Source organism: Copidosoma floridanum, unplaced genomic scaffold (genome assembly GCF_036245765.1).
Source record: "Copidosoma floridanum isolate Cflo_tuat_1 unplaced genomic scaffold, Cflo_Japanese_pri ptg000019l, whole genome shotgun sequence".
NCBI classification, from domain to species: domain Eukaryota; kingdom Metazoa; phylum Arthropoda; class Insecta; order Hymenoptera; family Encyrtidae; genus Copidosoma; species Copidosoma floridanum.
The window spans coordinates 17,996,385-18,012,913 of NW_028321896.1; the positions used below are offsets into that span (position 1 = coordinate 17,996,385).

At 37.5% G+C, this 16,529-nt stretch overlaps 1 protein-coding gene across 1 annotated transcript in view; it reads right to left on the bottom strand.

Annotated features, from left to right (window-relative positions):
- LOC106638307 (uncharacterized) overlaps positions 1 to 16,529 on the bottom strand; it is a 71,440-nt gene that overhangs the window by 18,212 nt on the left and 36,699 nt on the right. Inside the window, exon 2 of the mRNA XM_089593409.1 lies at positions 1,236 to 1,505. Within this exon, the coding sequence (XP_089449535.1) occupies positions 1,236 to 1,505 (270 nt within the window). The remainder of the gene's footprint in view (positions 1 to 1,235; positions 1,506 to 16,529) is intronic.

Here is a 16,529-nt window from a genome sequence, read left to right on the forward strand (position 1 = left end):
TATTTTTTTTATTTTTACTATTGAAAAAAGTCATTGAAATTTTATTCGTGTCTGAAAAAGAATAAATCACCACGCACTCCTGCGTAATTTAATGTTACACATGTATATTTTTGGATAATACCACGCAAGCATGTAAAAGATCAATTAAAAATAAAGTAAATCGAGAGAGATAAAGAAATAAATAAAAAATTGATTCTCGTTTTATTGCTGTGAAATAACTATATTATTCCACTAATGGCATATCTTCCGATTATGGTCTGCTTTTGCGAAAAAAAAAAAAAATTTGGAGCAGTTATTTCCAGACTTGTAACAAGTTTGTAAAAATAATTCATCAACCACACAAAAATGAGTACAGCAGCAGCAAGCGAGTGTCGATTTACACGGCCTGAAATATATTAATAAACAGCATATTCAATCGTGCGCTCGATTCTCCTCGATATATATATATATGAGGTACAATACGAGTATACCACCAAGATTGGTGACACGTGCTACTACACTGAAGCCGCCACAGCGTCTTATTTGCCGCGCACCATATACACACGTAAGTATATATATATATATATATATAAATAATATACTGTGTGCAAGTGTACATGTGACCCGAGCCCGATGCCGATGTCCTAAGCGATATCGCTTATCGGCCACGTCACTTACGCTCCAGACCTTCGATACAATCCCTGCCTTTGCGCTCCTATTCACGCTTTGACCTCATTAACGCTGTACACGACAAAAGCAGCTTTCCTTTGATTATTTACTTACGTAACAAAGATACCGCGACATCAAATGGCTGAAAAGATACGAACTCCGCGTACGATCGAATGAAATTCCGAAAAACTTTCCGATGAAAATTAAACTTGTGGTGGCTCTTCTCAAAACTTTGATGACGGAAAGAGCCATTTGCATGCGCGCGCGTTTTTTTTTTTTTTTTTTTTTCTTTTTTACTTCCAAGTCCGCGATAATTCGCGCAAAATTTTGTATTACTCTTCGGCGAATTGACGCGACCCACGGAGCACAATGCCCGTGTTGAACACTCGAAAATACGTATGTGTACATATCTTTCTCTCTCGGCTTATTGCCGAAAGATACGCGGGTATCGATAAGCGGAGGAAAAAAAAAGCACGGCCTGCAGATGAAAAAAAAAGAAAAAGTTGGGGCGATCGTATCACCGTTGTGCGTGTAACGTACGGAGGGCATCTGTTATGGTGAAAAAGAATATAATATGAGCAGCTCACCCGTGAGAGGGAAACCTGGGTTGAATGTGTTGGGGCTCGTAGTACTGGGTGGTGAGGGCCCTCTCGTCGAGGGTGTGCTCGGTGGCGTGGGCCTTCGCCGCCGACTTGATGTCCATGAAAGCGACCGTGGCCGAGGCGCCTTGGCTGCTCGAGCCCCCGGAGCCGCTGCCGCCGCTAGCCGAGCCCAGCTCGCTGCCCTCGCCCAGCGAGCCCTCCACGGGACACTCCTCGCCCCGTGGCAACAGCTTGACGCTCTGCACTCGTCCATATCTGCGTTGTAGGGGACAAAACAAATTGCCTTTGGTTAATTATTTCGACAAAGCTTTTTTTTTTTTTTTTTTTTTTTTCTTTTATATAAATATGTTACCGGTTTTGTTTTATTTGTATCAGCTCGGAAAAAATGTTTCTCCATGCGTTTGTTTACGCAAATACTTATTACGAAATTAATTTCTTACTTCTTTTATTTTTTCTGTACTAAATGGCTTAAAAATAAAGTTTTCTTTATCCTGGTTTGCTTTTTTTTCTTTCGATACTCAAAAAAACTGTTCTTTTCTATAACTTATTGTTAGATGTATATTTGGCGCTCGGAACTGAATTCTAACGCATGCGCAGTAGCAAGAAGACGAGACGCCGTGACGCTGCACTTCAGCGTCTAATACCTATAGTTTACTCACTCTCGCGCAGTCAGTCACTCTGTCGATACGCACTCCCTGCTTTTCGTATTTTCCTTTTGATTTGATCTTGCTTTATTTCAGTTCAGCTTACGATTGTATCCTTGATTGTAAAGACTAAAGATAGCATACACTGAAGATAGTGAGAATAAACGTGTCCGTGTTTTATAATAAAAACGACAGTGTTGTACATTTTATTGCCCGATCACATACCCACACATCCATACTGCTAACAGGTTATGGGCCTTAAAAGTGTAGTGTGGTTGTGTATTCAAGACCTCCGCTAGCCGCCATTTTTTTCTCTGTGATCGAGCCCATCTCGCGTTTGCTCGCATTTTTTTTGCCCTCCGCGTTTTCTTGCATCCCTTTTCTTACAGGCCATCGACGAGGCGGCGTAGAGATTGACATCAGCCACTGGTGAGACCGAGCAGATCTGGGAGGTGACAGCTGGCGGGGCGAGAGGGATTGTGAGGGATTTACGGAAGAAAGAAAGTAAGTAGCTGATAATGATGCTTATGATGTCTTTGTCGGTCATTATGTTGACATAATGTGTTTTATTTTTCGATGGTTCGAAACCGAAATTGCATGAGAGTGGTAATAATATATGTTATAGATATGATGGGTATGACAGTGGATGGGATTTGTGAAGCGTTTTATAAAGCTAGTATTCTGTAATTCTTAAGGGCCAAGAGTCGGCACGTGTTTTTCCTCGCGTGAGGCAGGCTTGCATTGGGGTACGAGGATTTTCATTTAGCTGCTACAGCTATAGCTACCGCTGAGGGGGACGCCTCAAAGCGGGGAGAGGGACTTTCGTTTCGGCCACGACTTGCGTTCGGTCAGACCGAGCGTATGTGTTCCTTTCAGTAGGCTTGGTAGCTGATGGCGCGCACAGAGCAGCCATCTTAGATAGACTTGTTTACTTTTCCAAGTCCCCGTACAGTGCGGCCTCGATCCTCTCCGTGGATTTTCACGCTCAGACTAGAGGTAAGTGCCGACTCAAACCAAAATGCAGAAATTTAAAGTTTCTAACTTTGGTGTAATACGCGTCAGCACATCGTAATTACAGGCATACGATTGTGCTCGATCGCATTGGAATTGTGCTGCTATTGTGTATGACTATAGACATGTTACGTTTGCATGTTTAGGTCATCTGATGTATCTCGTCCTATGAGTAGTGCGCATGCATTGAGCTCGTGTGTGCGTGCTTGCTCATGTTTCCTGGTGACACAAATGGGGTTAAAATGGTCACTGGGAAGTAATATATATAACTTGATCTGAGTTATTATAGGAGATATAAGTGACGATTACGATACAGGAGATCAGTTTAACTTAATGGAAAAACGTGGAGGTATAATTTACACTATTCCTTAACACAAGCAGCACATTCCAGTTAAAGGTTCTTTAGATAGATTAAAGATAGAAGATTTGAATACAATAAGTCACGTGCAAACAAAATTTAAGATAGACATAAACAAAGGGAACCTTTAACAAGATAGCAAGTTAAAGATTTGAGAGATGGAAAAATAAATTTGATTGATACGTCATCTAAAGATAAGAATAAATATTTGAGAGATAGAAAAATAAATTCGATTGATACCTCATCTAAAGACAAGAATAAAGATTTGAGAGATAGAGAAATAAATTTGATTGATACCTCATCTAAAGACAAGAATGAAGATTTGAGAGATAGAAAAATAAATTTGATTAATACCTCATGTTAAGATAAGAATGAAGATTTGAGAGATAGAAAAATAAGTTTGATCCATACCTTATCAAGATAGCAAATTAATGATATAAAAATGGAAAGATAGTTTTGATGATACCTCAACTAAAAATAGCAAAGATTTGAAAATAGAAAGATAGACTTGATTGATACAAGATTATTTTATATGGAAAGCAAATTAAAGCTTAGCAAAATAGAAAGATATATTTAATTAATACAAGATTATTCTAACAAGATATCACATTGAATATTTGACAAAAAAAAAAAAAAAAAAAAAAAATAGATTTGATTAATACATAAACTATAGATAGCATGTTAAAGATCTGAACGATAGAAAAGATAATTTAAAGAAACAGATAGATAATTTGCACAAGAAAATGGCAAGCAGAAATAATGATCTTAAGATAGAATTGACTAAAGGAGCCAGGAGCCCACAAGAAAGATATTTAGGGGATTCAAAAGTTGACTGAAGATAGAGAGCAGACTTTAAATTTAATACTAGATAGATTATCCTTAGATTATTAAAACAGAGTATTTTTTTTAATTATCCTACGGTAATAGTGCAAAAATTAATGATACGAAAAGAAGTGATATACAGATGAAGGCGTATCAAATATACAACAAAATTCACACTGTTAGATTTGATCCCGCAAAGCAAAGTGATATTAAATTTTGCGAATTCCTCGATAGATTAAGATGGATTTTGAATGGATTTTGATAGATTTCAAACTTGTTAGTAAAACTCAGAGTTTTCTTGAAGATGAGAAAAGAGATGACTTTTACCATAAGATTGTCAATAAAGTACCAGATGTGAAAATTGCAGATTCTAATAGGCTGCTTAAAAGCGAGAATGGCTTGTCCTATAAATATTTAAGTGAAGTGTAAAGAAGGTTAAAGTAATATAGAATTGCTTGGATTTAATGCATCGAGTAGTATGTTTGTTGTTGGACCCGAAACTTTGCTCTCTACGCGCACGGAGGAAACCAAAAATATATGAAAGAAAATTGTTTAAATGCGTGAATAAAAATTCCTCCGTGAACTTGAGAGCGGAGGGAGAAAGGTGGGTTTCGGGTCGTAATAACAAAGACAAAATGGTCCTAGATAGAGTGATATGCGCCAATATGCTCGCTGGAAACTTGACGTCGCTTCGTCAGCTTGTTAATAGATGCATATGTATCTATTTAGATAACCTTAAGATAGATATATTTGACCCACGCTCTAACGAGACGTTAATTTCCGATGCCTACAGAGTCTTCATTGGATAGTGGAACTAGTGCAAGATGGTCAGAGTACAAGCAACAACAAGAAGCGTAAAGAAATTATAGATTGCTTAATAATAGAATGTGTCTCTGCGGCAATGGCTGAGAAGGTTCATCTGAAATAGTATATTACGTACCTAGGCCAGAAAGTGGGGCTATTACTGACCGCGCTATATTATCGGCCGAGCCGAAGGCGAGGCCGGTAATGCGCGGTCAGATGTAGCCCCACTTTTTGGCCGTGGTACGTATACTTTTTTTCCTTACACCTCCGCCGAAAGTTCGTCACCACGGTTTTAGTTTTGTTAAAAATGATGGTTTAAAGATCCAGTCAAAGATTTAGTGCATTATGCATTATTTTTGATCGATCGGTCGCTCGAACAATACCACTTAAATGCACGTAGATGAGTGTACATGTGTATAGGTATATCTATATATATACGCTCGCCGAGACTGTAGTATACTATATAGAATCAGATTGGGCCGAGGATTTGTGCAGGTTGGTCGTGCTGGCAAAACGAGAGGAAGAGAAATCCGTTTAAATTCGAATCATGGATCCTATAAAGATCATTTTAAAAATCCTAATGTTTATATCCGTAAGTGCAAAATAAATCAGGTTATTATCAATAACTGTTATAATTGTGATAAGCATAATTCGATTAAATAAAAGATTTCATAGTTTATTTTTGTAATATGACATGTATATACTACATTTATATACTAAATAAATCATTAAAGTGAAAGTAACTGATCAAAAAACATTAATTTGGTAGTTTTAATTTTGTGTTGTGTACTCTGTTCATATGAAATTAATAAATGTATATATACATGTAAATTGTGCAAAAAAAAAAAAATATATATATACATCCAATAATTTATGTAAATAAATATCCAATGATTTTCTGTGTTGTATAAACTATAAAGGTTATAACTCCGTTAGCCGTATATATATACATGTATTGTATAACTACTGCTGCTTCTCGGTGCTGAATATATAACTATATATATCTGCGCACTTCGTTCTGCGCATATAATGCAGGACTGATATGAGCAGCGATGGGATATAGTTCCGGCCAGATTTGGGAATTCTCTAGGACCCAACCTCTCTGACGTGGGAAATCACTAGATCAAAAAAAAATTAGTACCAAAGGTGACGCGCGAGATTCAAATAAGGTCCAATAACACAAGCATCCATCACCTGATGACCCGGGGCGCTCACTGGCCACTCTTTTAAATAAATAATTATTAATAACACAAGCGCCTATCACCTAATGACCCGGGGCGCTTACTGGCCACTCTGTTAAATAAATAATTATTAATAAATAACACAAGCGCCTATCACCTGATGACCCAGGGCGCTTCCTGGCAAAACTGTTAAATAAATAATTATTAATAAATAACACAAGCGCCTATCACCGTATTACCTGGGGCGCTAATTGCAAATCTAGTAAATAAATAATTATTCATAAGTATGTCAAGCACCTTCTTCCTGAGGATCCAGGACACTTGTTTGCAACACTATTAAATGATAAAAAGTTGATCGATAACACATTAATTATATCACAATTTTGATTGCCTATCTAGTACGACAAAGATATTTTTAATTGGCGCTCTTGTAATTACTTGATAATTTATTATTCAATAGTAGCTAGTAAGCGCCCCGGGTCATTAGGTGATAGGCGCTTGTGTTATTATTAATTGATTATTTAACAGAGTGGCCAGTAAGCGCCCCGGGTATTTAGGTGATAAGCGCTTGTGTTATTAATAATTATTTATTTAAAAGAGTGGCCAGTAAGCGCCTCGGGTTATTAGGTGATAGGCGCTTGTGTTATTAATAATTATTTATTTAAAAGAGTGGCTAGTAAGCGCCGTGGGTCATCAGGTGACAGGCGCTTGTGTTATTTACTAATAATAATTTATTTAACAGAGTTGCCAGTAAGCGCCCCGGGTCAAAAGGTGATAGGTGCTTGTGTTATCAATAATTATTTATTTAACAGAGTGGCCAGTAAGCGCCCCGGGTCATCAGGTGATAGGCGCTTGTGTTATTTACTAATAGTAATTTATTTAACAGAGTTGCCAGTAAGCGCCCCGGGTCATTGGGTGATGGGCGCTGGTGTTATTAATAATTATTTATTTAAAAGAGTGGCTAGTAGGCGCCCTGGGTCAATAGGTGATAGGCGCTTGTGTTATTTATTAATAATTATTTATTTAAAAAAGTGGCCAGTAAGCGCCCCGGGTCATCAGGTGATAGGCGCTTGTGTTATTTATTAATAATTGTTTATTCAAAAGAGTGGCCAGTAAGTGCCCCGGGTCAAAAGGTGATAGGCGCTGGTGTTATTAATAATTATTTATTTAAAAGAGTGGCCAGTGAGCGCCCCGGGTCATCAGGTGATGGATGCTTGTGTTATTGGACCTTATTTGAATCTCGCGCGTCACCTTCGGTACTAATTTTTTTTTGATCTAGTGATTTCCCACGTCAGAGAGGTTGGGTCCTAGAGAATTCCCAAATCTGGCCGGAACTATATCCCATCGCTGGATATGAGGCTTTTTCTAGCTCAAAATCGGGTCAGATGGAACGAACTTTCGGTGGAGGTGTAAGGAAAAAGATTGTTTAGATACCGCTCAACAAAATGAGTTTGAGAAAACCATTGAAGATAGAAAAATTAATGATAGTAAAGAACTAATGATCGGTGAGATTTCAGAGGCTTAAAGTCCCTTTATATAAAGATATAAAATACTTAAAAGAAATAGCAGAGCCATGCTCTGAAACGCAAGATTCGGGCATTTATCGTTGGAATATCTTAAGGATTGCAAAGAAAGTTTTTGGACAATAAAGATTTGAATAAGTCTGTGCACGATCACTTCATTGCATTATGCAAGGTGTGTCATATTGCTAAAATTTAAAGATTGCCTTTGAACACTAGAAGAGAGAGGGCATCGAAACAACTCATCCTACAAGATACAATTTCATGATAGTATACACAGACGACTACTTAATATTGACGATGGCATACCCTGTGAAAGTGAAAAGTAAAGCAAGAAATTGTATGGAAAAATTTGCGACCAGCGCACGAAATCTACTGGACTTTAATGCAAAGATGTGCTATTACAGAACTGACCAAGGCACAGAGTTTGCAGGAGGTCGAACAGTGGAAATTCTCCAGAGATTGGGAGCTGAGTCTCAACTGGTCTGTCCAGACAATCTTCAATACAATGGCGTTTCAGAACGAATCAATCGCACATTGCAGGACAAAGTGTGAACCTACATATATGACTCAAGGTTTAGGGAGAACATGTTGGATCTAACCTTAGGTGCTGCAGTATATACATATAATTACACACCACACCTGTCCAACAAAATAACAGCTCCCTTAGGAAATTTTACCCCCAATTTAAAGATAGAAATAAATCAAATAAGATTTGGTCGTGTGACCTTTATCAAGATACAGAGGAACACTGGAACCAAATACAGCCCACAAGGTATACGAGTAGTACTGGTTGGCTATACTACTACCGGCTACATTTTTCTAAGACCAGAGGATGCAAATTTTATGAGGTTCTGGGTGTAAGATTTCATGAAAGACTTGTATTTAGAAATGTCTGGAGAAATGATAAAATAGCAAACTGAAATAATCATAAGACAGACATTAAATAAGATGAATGGTTCTTCAAGTTTAGCAAAGATAGTATAGTAAAGATAGAAGATACTTGGATTATTATTAGAAACGGAGGGAGAACAAGGAGTCAAGATAAAATGAGGACGATCGAGGAAGAATAAAGAGCTTGTTCAAGAAAACTTCAAAGCAATCTACGAAAAATTGGAATCGATGCATAAAATCAAGTATGGAAAATTGTAGACAGGCCAACTATGAATGTTGAAGAAAGCAAGCCAAACATCATAGATTCCAGACGAGTCCTAAAGAAGAAGATAGACGAAGATGGGAACCACGACGTTTAAAGTGAGGTTGGTGTGATTTGTGGGTTTAAAGATAGGAATAAGTACGACTTGCAAGAGACTTATGCTTCTGTATCTGGGTTGGCTCTTGTGAGATCGGTAATATCAACTTTTAATAAAATTAACTTAGAAACTTGTCTGCTGGATGTCAAGACAGCATTCATGAATGTTTCAATCAAGAAAGAAATAAATATAGAATTTCCTGAAGGTATGCTTGACGAAGATTAACTTAAGAAAAATAAAGTATGTAATCTAGAAAACCCTTTATAGACTCAAGATCAGCTTGAAGAAATGGAACGAGTGTTTTCGTATGGTGCTGCACTGAAACTAGTATCACAAACGCACACCAGTAAAACTTGCCTTTACGCATGGAAAGAAAAAGTTAGCCTTTTAATCTTGATTCCATATGAAGATGATATCATGATAGCAAGAAATTGGTAAGTAAATCAAAAGAAATTAAGATTGGTCTGCAGTCTGACTTTGAGATATCAGATCCTGGCGAGGTTGGCACTTTCCTAGTTATCACAGTAAAAAAAAGATAGAAAACATAATTCAATTTCACTTACGCAAACACCATACTTCGACAAAGTTCTGGAAAGGTTTGGATTTACCGACTCAAAACCACAAAGAACATCAATGTTGACAAATCAAGCCCTGAATCGGCAAAAAAAAAAAAAAAAAAAAAAAAAATAAGACAGAGAAGAATCGGAAGAGACTGGAGAACTAAACAAAACTAAAACTGAAGAAAATGTACCTCACAGAGAAGCAGTTGGAAGCCTGCTGTATCTGGCTAACACAGTCAGACCAGACATCTCGCACTCTGTGAATGTATTAAGCAGACACCAAATCTGCCCAACTGTTGACTAGAAAATGGTCAAACGAGTCCTTCGATATCTACAACACACCAGAACTCTGGGATTAACCTACAGAAGCCGGAAAAATAAGCTGGAAGTCTTTTCAGATGCGAGTTTGGCAGACTGTAAAGGCTCAATTACGACAGGTGGATACTCATAAGATTGTATTGCCATACAGTTGCTTGGAAGACGAGAAAACAGAGTTACGTTGCAATCTCAACCTGCGCGGCAGAATACGTGGCGATGTGTGATGCAAGGCAGGAGCTGATAGGATTGGAACACTCAATCAGCTTAATGCTGTCATACATTATGTTGCCTGCGGACCTTTGGTGTGATAACAAAGCCGCCGGAGCAAGTGCTAATATAGATGGTGGCAAAAGACTCAGACACATGACCGAGATCAATGCTCACTATGTTAAGGAATGTGTATCCCGAGGAAAAATAATCGTTAAATGGATTCCATTCAAGGAACAACTAGCAGACATTTTTACAAAACCCCTGCCGTTTGAACTGTATGAAAGACTAATGAAAGAAATTTTGAATGTTAATCAGTGTAAATTGCATGATAATTAAACTTGAACTTGAGATAGTAAAATTAATAAATTGATAATAGATAGATAATGATAGTAGACATGCCGATTAATGTATTTTTCTGTGTACATTTTAGCTTTTCGCAATCAACCCCAATGAGTGATCAAGAAGCCGACGTGTTCCACATCTTCAGCTGATTGCTTATTCATTTGAATACGATTACTCAGTGTTAATATTCCAATATGTCTTTCCTTTTTTTCATTTTATATTGTTTTGTTAAATTCAGATACGAACGGGAGGGAGTGTTAGATGTATATTTGGCGCTCGTAACTGAATTCTAACGCATGCGCAATAGCAAGAAGACGAGACGCCGTGACGCTGCACTTCAGCGTCTAATACCTATAGTTTACTCACTCTCGCGCAGTCAGTCAGTCTGTCGATACGCACTCCCTGCTTTTCGTATTTTCCTTTTGATTTGATCTTGCTTTATTTCAGTTCAGCTTACGATTGTATCCTTGATTGTAAAGACTAAAGATAGCATACACTGAAGATAGTGAGAATAAACGTGTCCGTGTTTTATAATAAAAACGACAGTGTTGTACATTTTATTGCCCGATCACATACCCACACATCCATACTTCTAACACTTGTTGTATTAGAAAACCTAACAAAATACCTCCATGAAAATTAAATAAGATGTTTTCGCTAAAAAGTTCATTTTATCTGCACAATGATTTTTTTTGATTGTTTAATTTGTCTTAAAATAGGTTTTGTTGGTAAAACTAGATAGCTAATGTTCTACTCGAATATTTTATGTACTTTTCAATACGTTAGGTACAAAAAAAAAAAAAAAAATTTTGACAAATTACTTTATAGCAACTGAGGTGATTTGTCCTCTTAAAGAATTTTAAGACCAAATATTGTTAGAAGTTATCAGAAATAGTAATAATTTAACACCAGGGGTTCCAGGTACACAACAGACGTCATTTTATGAAATCCCTTTTTAAAATAACTTAGTAACAAAAAAATATGCTTATGCTCGTTCAAAATACAAATTTTATGATAAATTTTTTTTTTTTGTAAATTGTTTAATGATTTCGTCAGTCTTTCTAGGAAAAAAAAAGAAAAAAAAAAAAATTCTAATCGTTAATATTAATTTTTGTTAGCTACATGTAGCGCATTGTAAGCGTATCGAAGGGGACATCTTGAGAGACTTTATTCAAGTTAACAAATAACATTTATTCTCAATCAATTAGAAAATCAAGATTAAAAAACTCGGTTCCCATGATTTTTTATTAAAAATTGTAATGAAACCAATAAATTTCGGAAAAAAATTTTTTTACGATAAATTCAGGGAAGTTTGGATCCAGTTCACTGGTAAAGCTAATACTTTTTATAGATCCAAATGTCAGAAACACATAAATTATTAAAACGTATTGACATAAATTGCCAAAACATGTATCAGAATAAGTGGGTGAAATGAATTTTTAAACATTTTTTTTTTCTAGTGCAATGTTTGACCTTTCGCATGTACGACTGACATGGTGTTACGTCGCAGTCCGCTACATCGAGAAGACGACCAATAAATAATGGGTACATATTCCGCAATCAATTAAAAAAACAGTTATGCAGTCATTGGTACAATATTTTACATCCACTAACTTAAGCCACAGCGGAGTACTGGAAAGTTGTAAATACATCCCAGGTCGTACTTACGCTGTACAATTACGCCAAGTTAATGATATGTATAAATATGGGATGGAAACATATATTATGTATATGGAGGTGAATCACGTTATTCGTGATGCGTGTGTGTACCACGCGCACACACGCGTGTATATACACACCATTACCATATGCACACACACTCTACGCAACTTTTTCAAGGTTTTAGCCCGCAGGCAAGGGGGAATAATCATTCAAGACTTGGCAACGCTGTGTCTCACGCTACAACTCCGGTGCAATGGCAACAACATGTCTTATATACGATTATATACGTTACGATGGGTACAAGACGTTATTATACACGTAAGGGTTTATTGATGTACAAATATGGTGACCTACACCCAATTATTCATTAATCTTATATCTCATATTTATGTTTGCTTTACTCACATTTATTTTTTTAACGTTTGTTCTTTTGCTTACAAAAAATCAATTGGAAAAAAAAAAATACATTTATAAGTACTCTAAGAAGCTGTAACCCTTCATATGTAAAACATTCATTATTAATTTTTACTACAAAGTTATACTATTGTGAACACCCTACGACACGCGATGGGAGCGAATTGTGACAAAATTTTACTCAGTATGAAAATTTGAATAGAAATATAGCTAACGTAGGTATTATCTGTCCTTTCAAGATCACCATCATCAGGTGTACAGTTTTTCAATCGTTGCATGCAATTTAGTAGATTTAAATAAATTTATAAGAAATTAGAGTTCAAAGTACAATGACTTTCAAGTTTTATGTACGGAATGCTTTTGGAATAAACGGAGATTGGTAAAAATTACGCGTATATACATAAAGAAAAAGAAAAAAAAAAAAAAAAAAATTGAAGTAAAAGTTGACACAAACGTGGAATCCAGCACTATAAATTCGAGGATCCGGAAAAACCAAGGTATGATCCAAGAACCCAAAACACAACATTCGCAGGATCGGCGAACGAGATAAAAGCTGCAGCAGCATATCATACCTATACGTATGCAACATACATACTGCACGAGTGTTTTCGTCGTGAGGAGGAGGTGGGCGAGGGAGGAAGGGGAGGCGTGCGGGTTTGTAACTATATACATGCATAATATGAGCGAGAGGCCATTATACAAGTAAAATACACGCAAGCTAGTGACGTGTGTAGATGCAGCATGTGAAATTTACCCAGTGTGTGGGTGCTCGGAGACCAAGGGGGTGGAGGCAAGGAGGGCACAGCGGCAGTGTCGGCTCTGTAGAGGGTATACCTCCAGAGGAAGGGAGTCAGGGCGGTATACGTGCACACACATTCACATCACGTATGTATGAACAACACAAGCATAGTCGCGAGCGAGAAACGGAGAAGGGATGCAGCAGTGGAGCGTCAACGTCCAAGAGTCGATTCGACACCGTTGGGTGGGTATATATAAATATGGGTACGGCTTGCTAGAGGAGGACGGAGGAGAACGGCGAGCTTCGGAGCGGCAACAGGAGGAGGAGGAGGAGAGAAAGGTATAGTAGGGCGCAAGCGCAGTTGTGCTGCGGAGATCGAGCCAACGCATTTCGGTACGAGCCAACCGAGCCAACTCCCAAGTCTATCGTCTCAGCTCGCGCGAGTCGCACGTACAATATAATCTGCACTCTCCGACACATCGGGCTCTCCGGCCATTTTATCAAAACTCACTCGTCTCTCTCTACGTACTCTCATTTGCTCTGCTCGTTTGTAGTTGAAATTTTGCTCTCATTTTCTTCCTTCCTTCCATCTTTTTGTTCTTTGCTTTTTTTTCTTCACGACTCCCGGGCCACGTAGCACTTGTATATTATACTCGTATATGATTCTCCCGTTTGCTTTTGTAACCGAGTTTGTGTTTGATGTACGGCAAAAATAGCCCTGGCCGAGGAGAAAAGTACTCGGATCTTCCAACGAGGGTAGAGGAAATGTTTTTCTTTTACCTCTTGTAATTACTTTTATATCTTTTACTTTAATTTAAAATGTAAAAATACACTAGTCGTTCCATGACGTGCGGGAAAAATAAACACAATCTAGAGCACGATAAGGAGATTACGTAGAATGTATCCCAGAGGCTAAAAAAAAAAAAAGAGCAGCGATAACCAATCGGAGCGATACAGATAGTATAAATTGGCGAAGAAGAGGGCTCAGCTCGAACGAAACGTTATTTTTTATTTTTCTTTCATTACTTATTATCGTACCTCCCAACGAGAGAAAGAGCGATCGTTCGAGCGGTGTATGTATATATGGAGAGAGAGCGCCCAAAATGTACATCCGACCATTTTGACGTATAGCAGCAGAAGCGTCGCCAACAGCTCTCCTCCTCCGGAAATAGAATTCACAGAACGCGTATATTTTCGTTCACTTAGAGGCTGCGAGGAATGATTTTCCACACGTGTTCTCCAAATTGTTGTGAACATCTTTGTATATCTACTTTTTATGGAAGTTGTTTCCTTTCGATTGGTGTGCTTTTATACGAAATTCAGTTTTGTATGAGATGTATGTACTGGTGATGTGAAACAATTGACAAATAAATAAATAAAGAATAAATATATACGTACGAGGCACTACTGTGCCCCAGAAAAAAGGAAATTCAAGATAAATTACAAAAAAAAAAAAACTCATTTTAGAAGTTAATAAAATACCACATGTGTGTTCAATTTTAATATTTGCCGTATAGTGCACAATATACACCCAAATGCCACGTCCGATTTCGGCATCGAATGTTCTTACACTTTGTACATGGAACCATTGGATGAATTTTTAAATTTTCGTTCAGCAAGTACGATGGTGTGCATTGGCACGAATCAGCATGTAAATATATTTTTTGTTTATGGCATATGCAGAAGTGGAAACAACAGCAGAAGCAGGTTTGCGCGCAAGGCCTACTTGATATTGGGGTTTTTTTTTTCCTTTTCCTCAAATCCAAGTCTGCTTGCACTGTAGACTGTACCGTTTTTTAATGATGACTGATGGGGGGGATGGGTGGGAGGTGTACTGGCTCTCTCGGAACGCCAAGTCAGCTCTCCGGTACAGTTCGCGTGAAAGGCGGGGGGGACACAAAGAGGTAAAGTATCATACGCGAGCTAAAGAAAGAGATAGAGATAAAAAGAGTCGAGTCGAGGTCGGGAGGGGCACAAGTGCCACGCTGGATAAGCAAACGCGCTCGTTTCTGTGTATACCATGAACATATATATATACTTGAGTCGTTATACCAGCAAACGATTCGATCGGTTTGGTATGTGTATGTATTGTGGTTCCACGTTGCCGTCTCGTTTAATCTTGGCTATACATCTATATAAGTATATACACATTTACTCCACCATCGAGCAATTTAACTCCAAGGGGGAGAGAGAGAGAAAGAAATAAGCCAGCTGAAACACTTTTTTTTTTCTTGCCTTCAATTGCTACTCGGCTACTTACTTATATCCTACGAGTAAGGCGAAAAGTCGAGACTGCAGCAGAGACCGGAGTCACGCTCGACTTGACTAATACACCTTTCTCGTTTGGGGCTTGTCTCTCGCTGCTACTATGCTGTTGTTGCTATTAATATGGCTCTTTACCATTCACTATGCGAGAATAATAGAAATAATGTGTGTACGTACGGGTCAAACTCCCACTAATTTTGCCTCTTAGCGTATACAGCAATTTTAAATTGCTATATATTCGAGCGTAGTGTTTTTTATTCATCAATGAGTTTTAAAAATGGTTGCGTTCCCGAGACAGAAAACGTAATTCGTGTTCGTTTATCTGGTTCTTTATGATTCATACGTTTGGAGACAAAAAAAATTGGTTGAATGCGAACAAAGTTCAGTGTTTTCTTGCAAACAAAGACAAAAATTGATCCAATCAACGTTGTGACTGCGACACTTGAATTTACAACGAATAAAATACAAATTCAGCTAAAAAAAGGAATTTAAGCGTCTACATTTTATAAAAGAGTCAATGTTAGAGTGTTTTTTATTTAGTTACGCATTTATCAAGAAACAAAAATTATTGATTTTAATGTAAAAAAAAAAAAAAAAAAAAAAATGCAGAATATTTTAAACCAAACTGTAAAAAATACGAAATTCATCATATACAAGTAAACAAGAACGGAGGATTTCTCACTGCTTATGTAATACAAGCCGTATCTGGGTTTTTAATTGATCTTACGTGTGCCATTATGTAATTGACTTTTGGTATTCGACGAAAGAGTTGAAACAATCATTACTACTCTCCCCCAAAAAAAATCAAAACATAAAATAAAATAAATTTACACAACGGCGAGTGAAGCTACGTAAAATAATTTTCGTAGCAAGTAAACTCTCGGTGTACTTATAACAATTTTTTTCGGAGCAGAGAGAACAACATAAAACAGAAGGTTTTCGGCGTACCCAAGCCGTAGAACAAGTTCAAAACAAAAAAACAACGATGGACTGCAGTATTGTAGCCCCATGCACACATTTTGTATGTATTATTCGTAAAACAGCTCGTGGCCGTAAGTGCGTGAAATCTAGATCCACAGAACTTCTCTTCTCCACAGTAACGTGTATGTATGTATATACATGTACAACAATCATATCATCATCGTCATCATGAGGCACATCTTTTCTCTCGGGAGC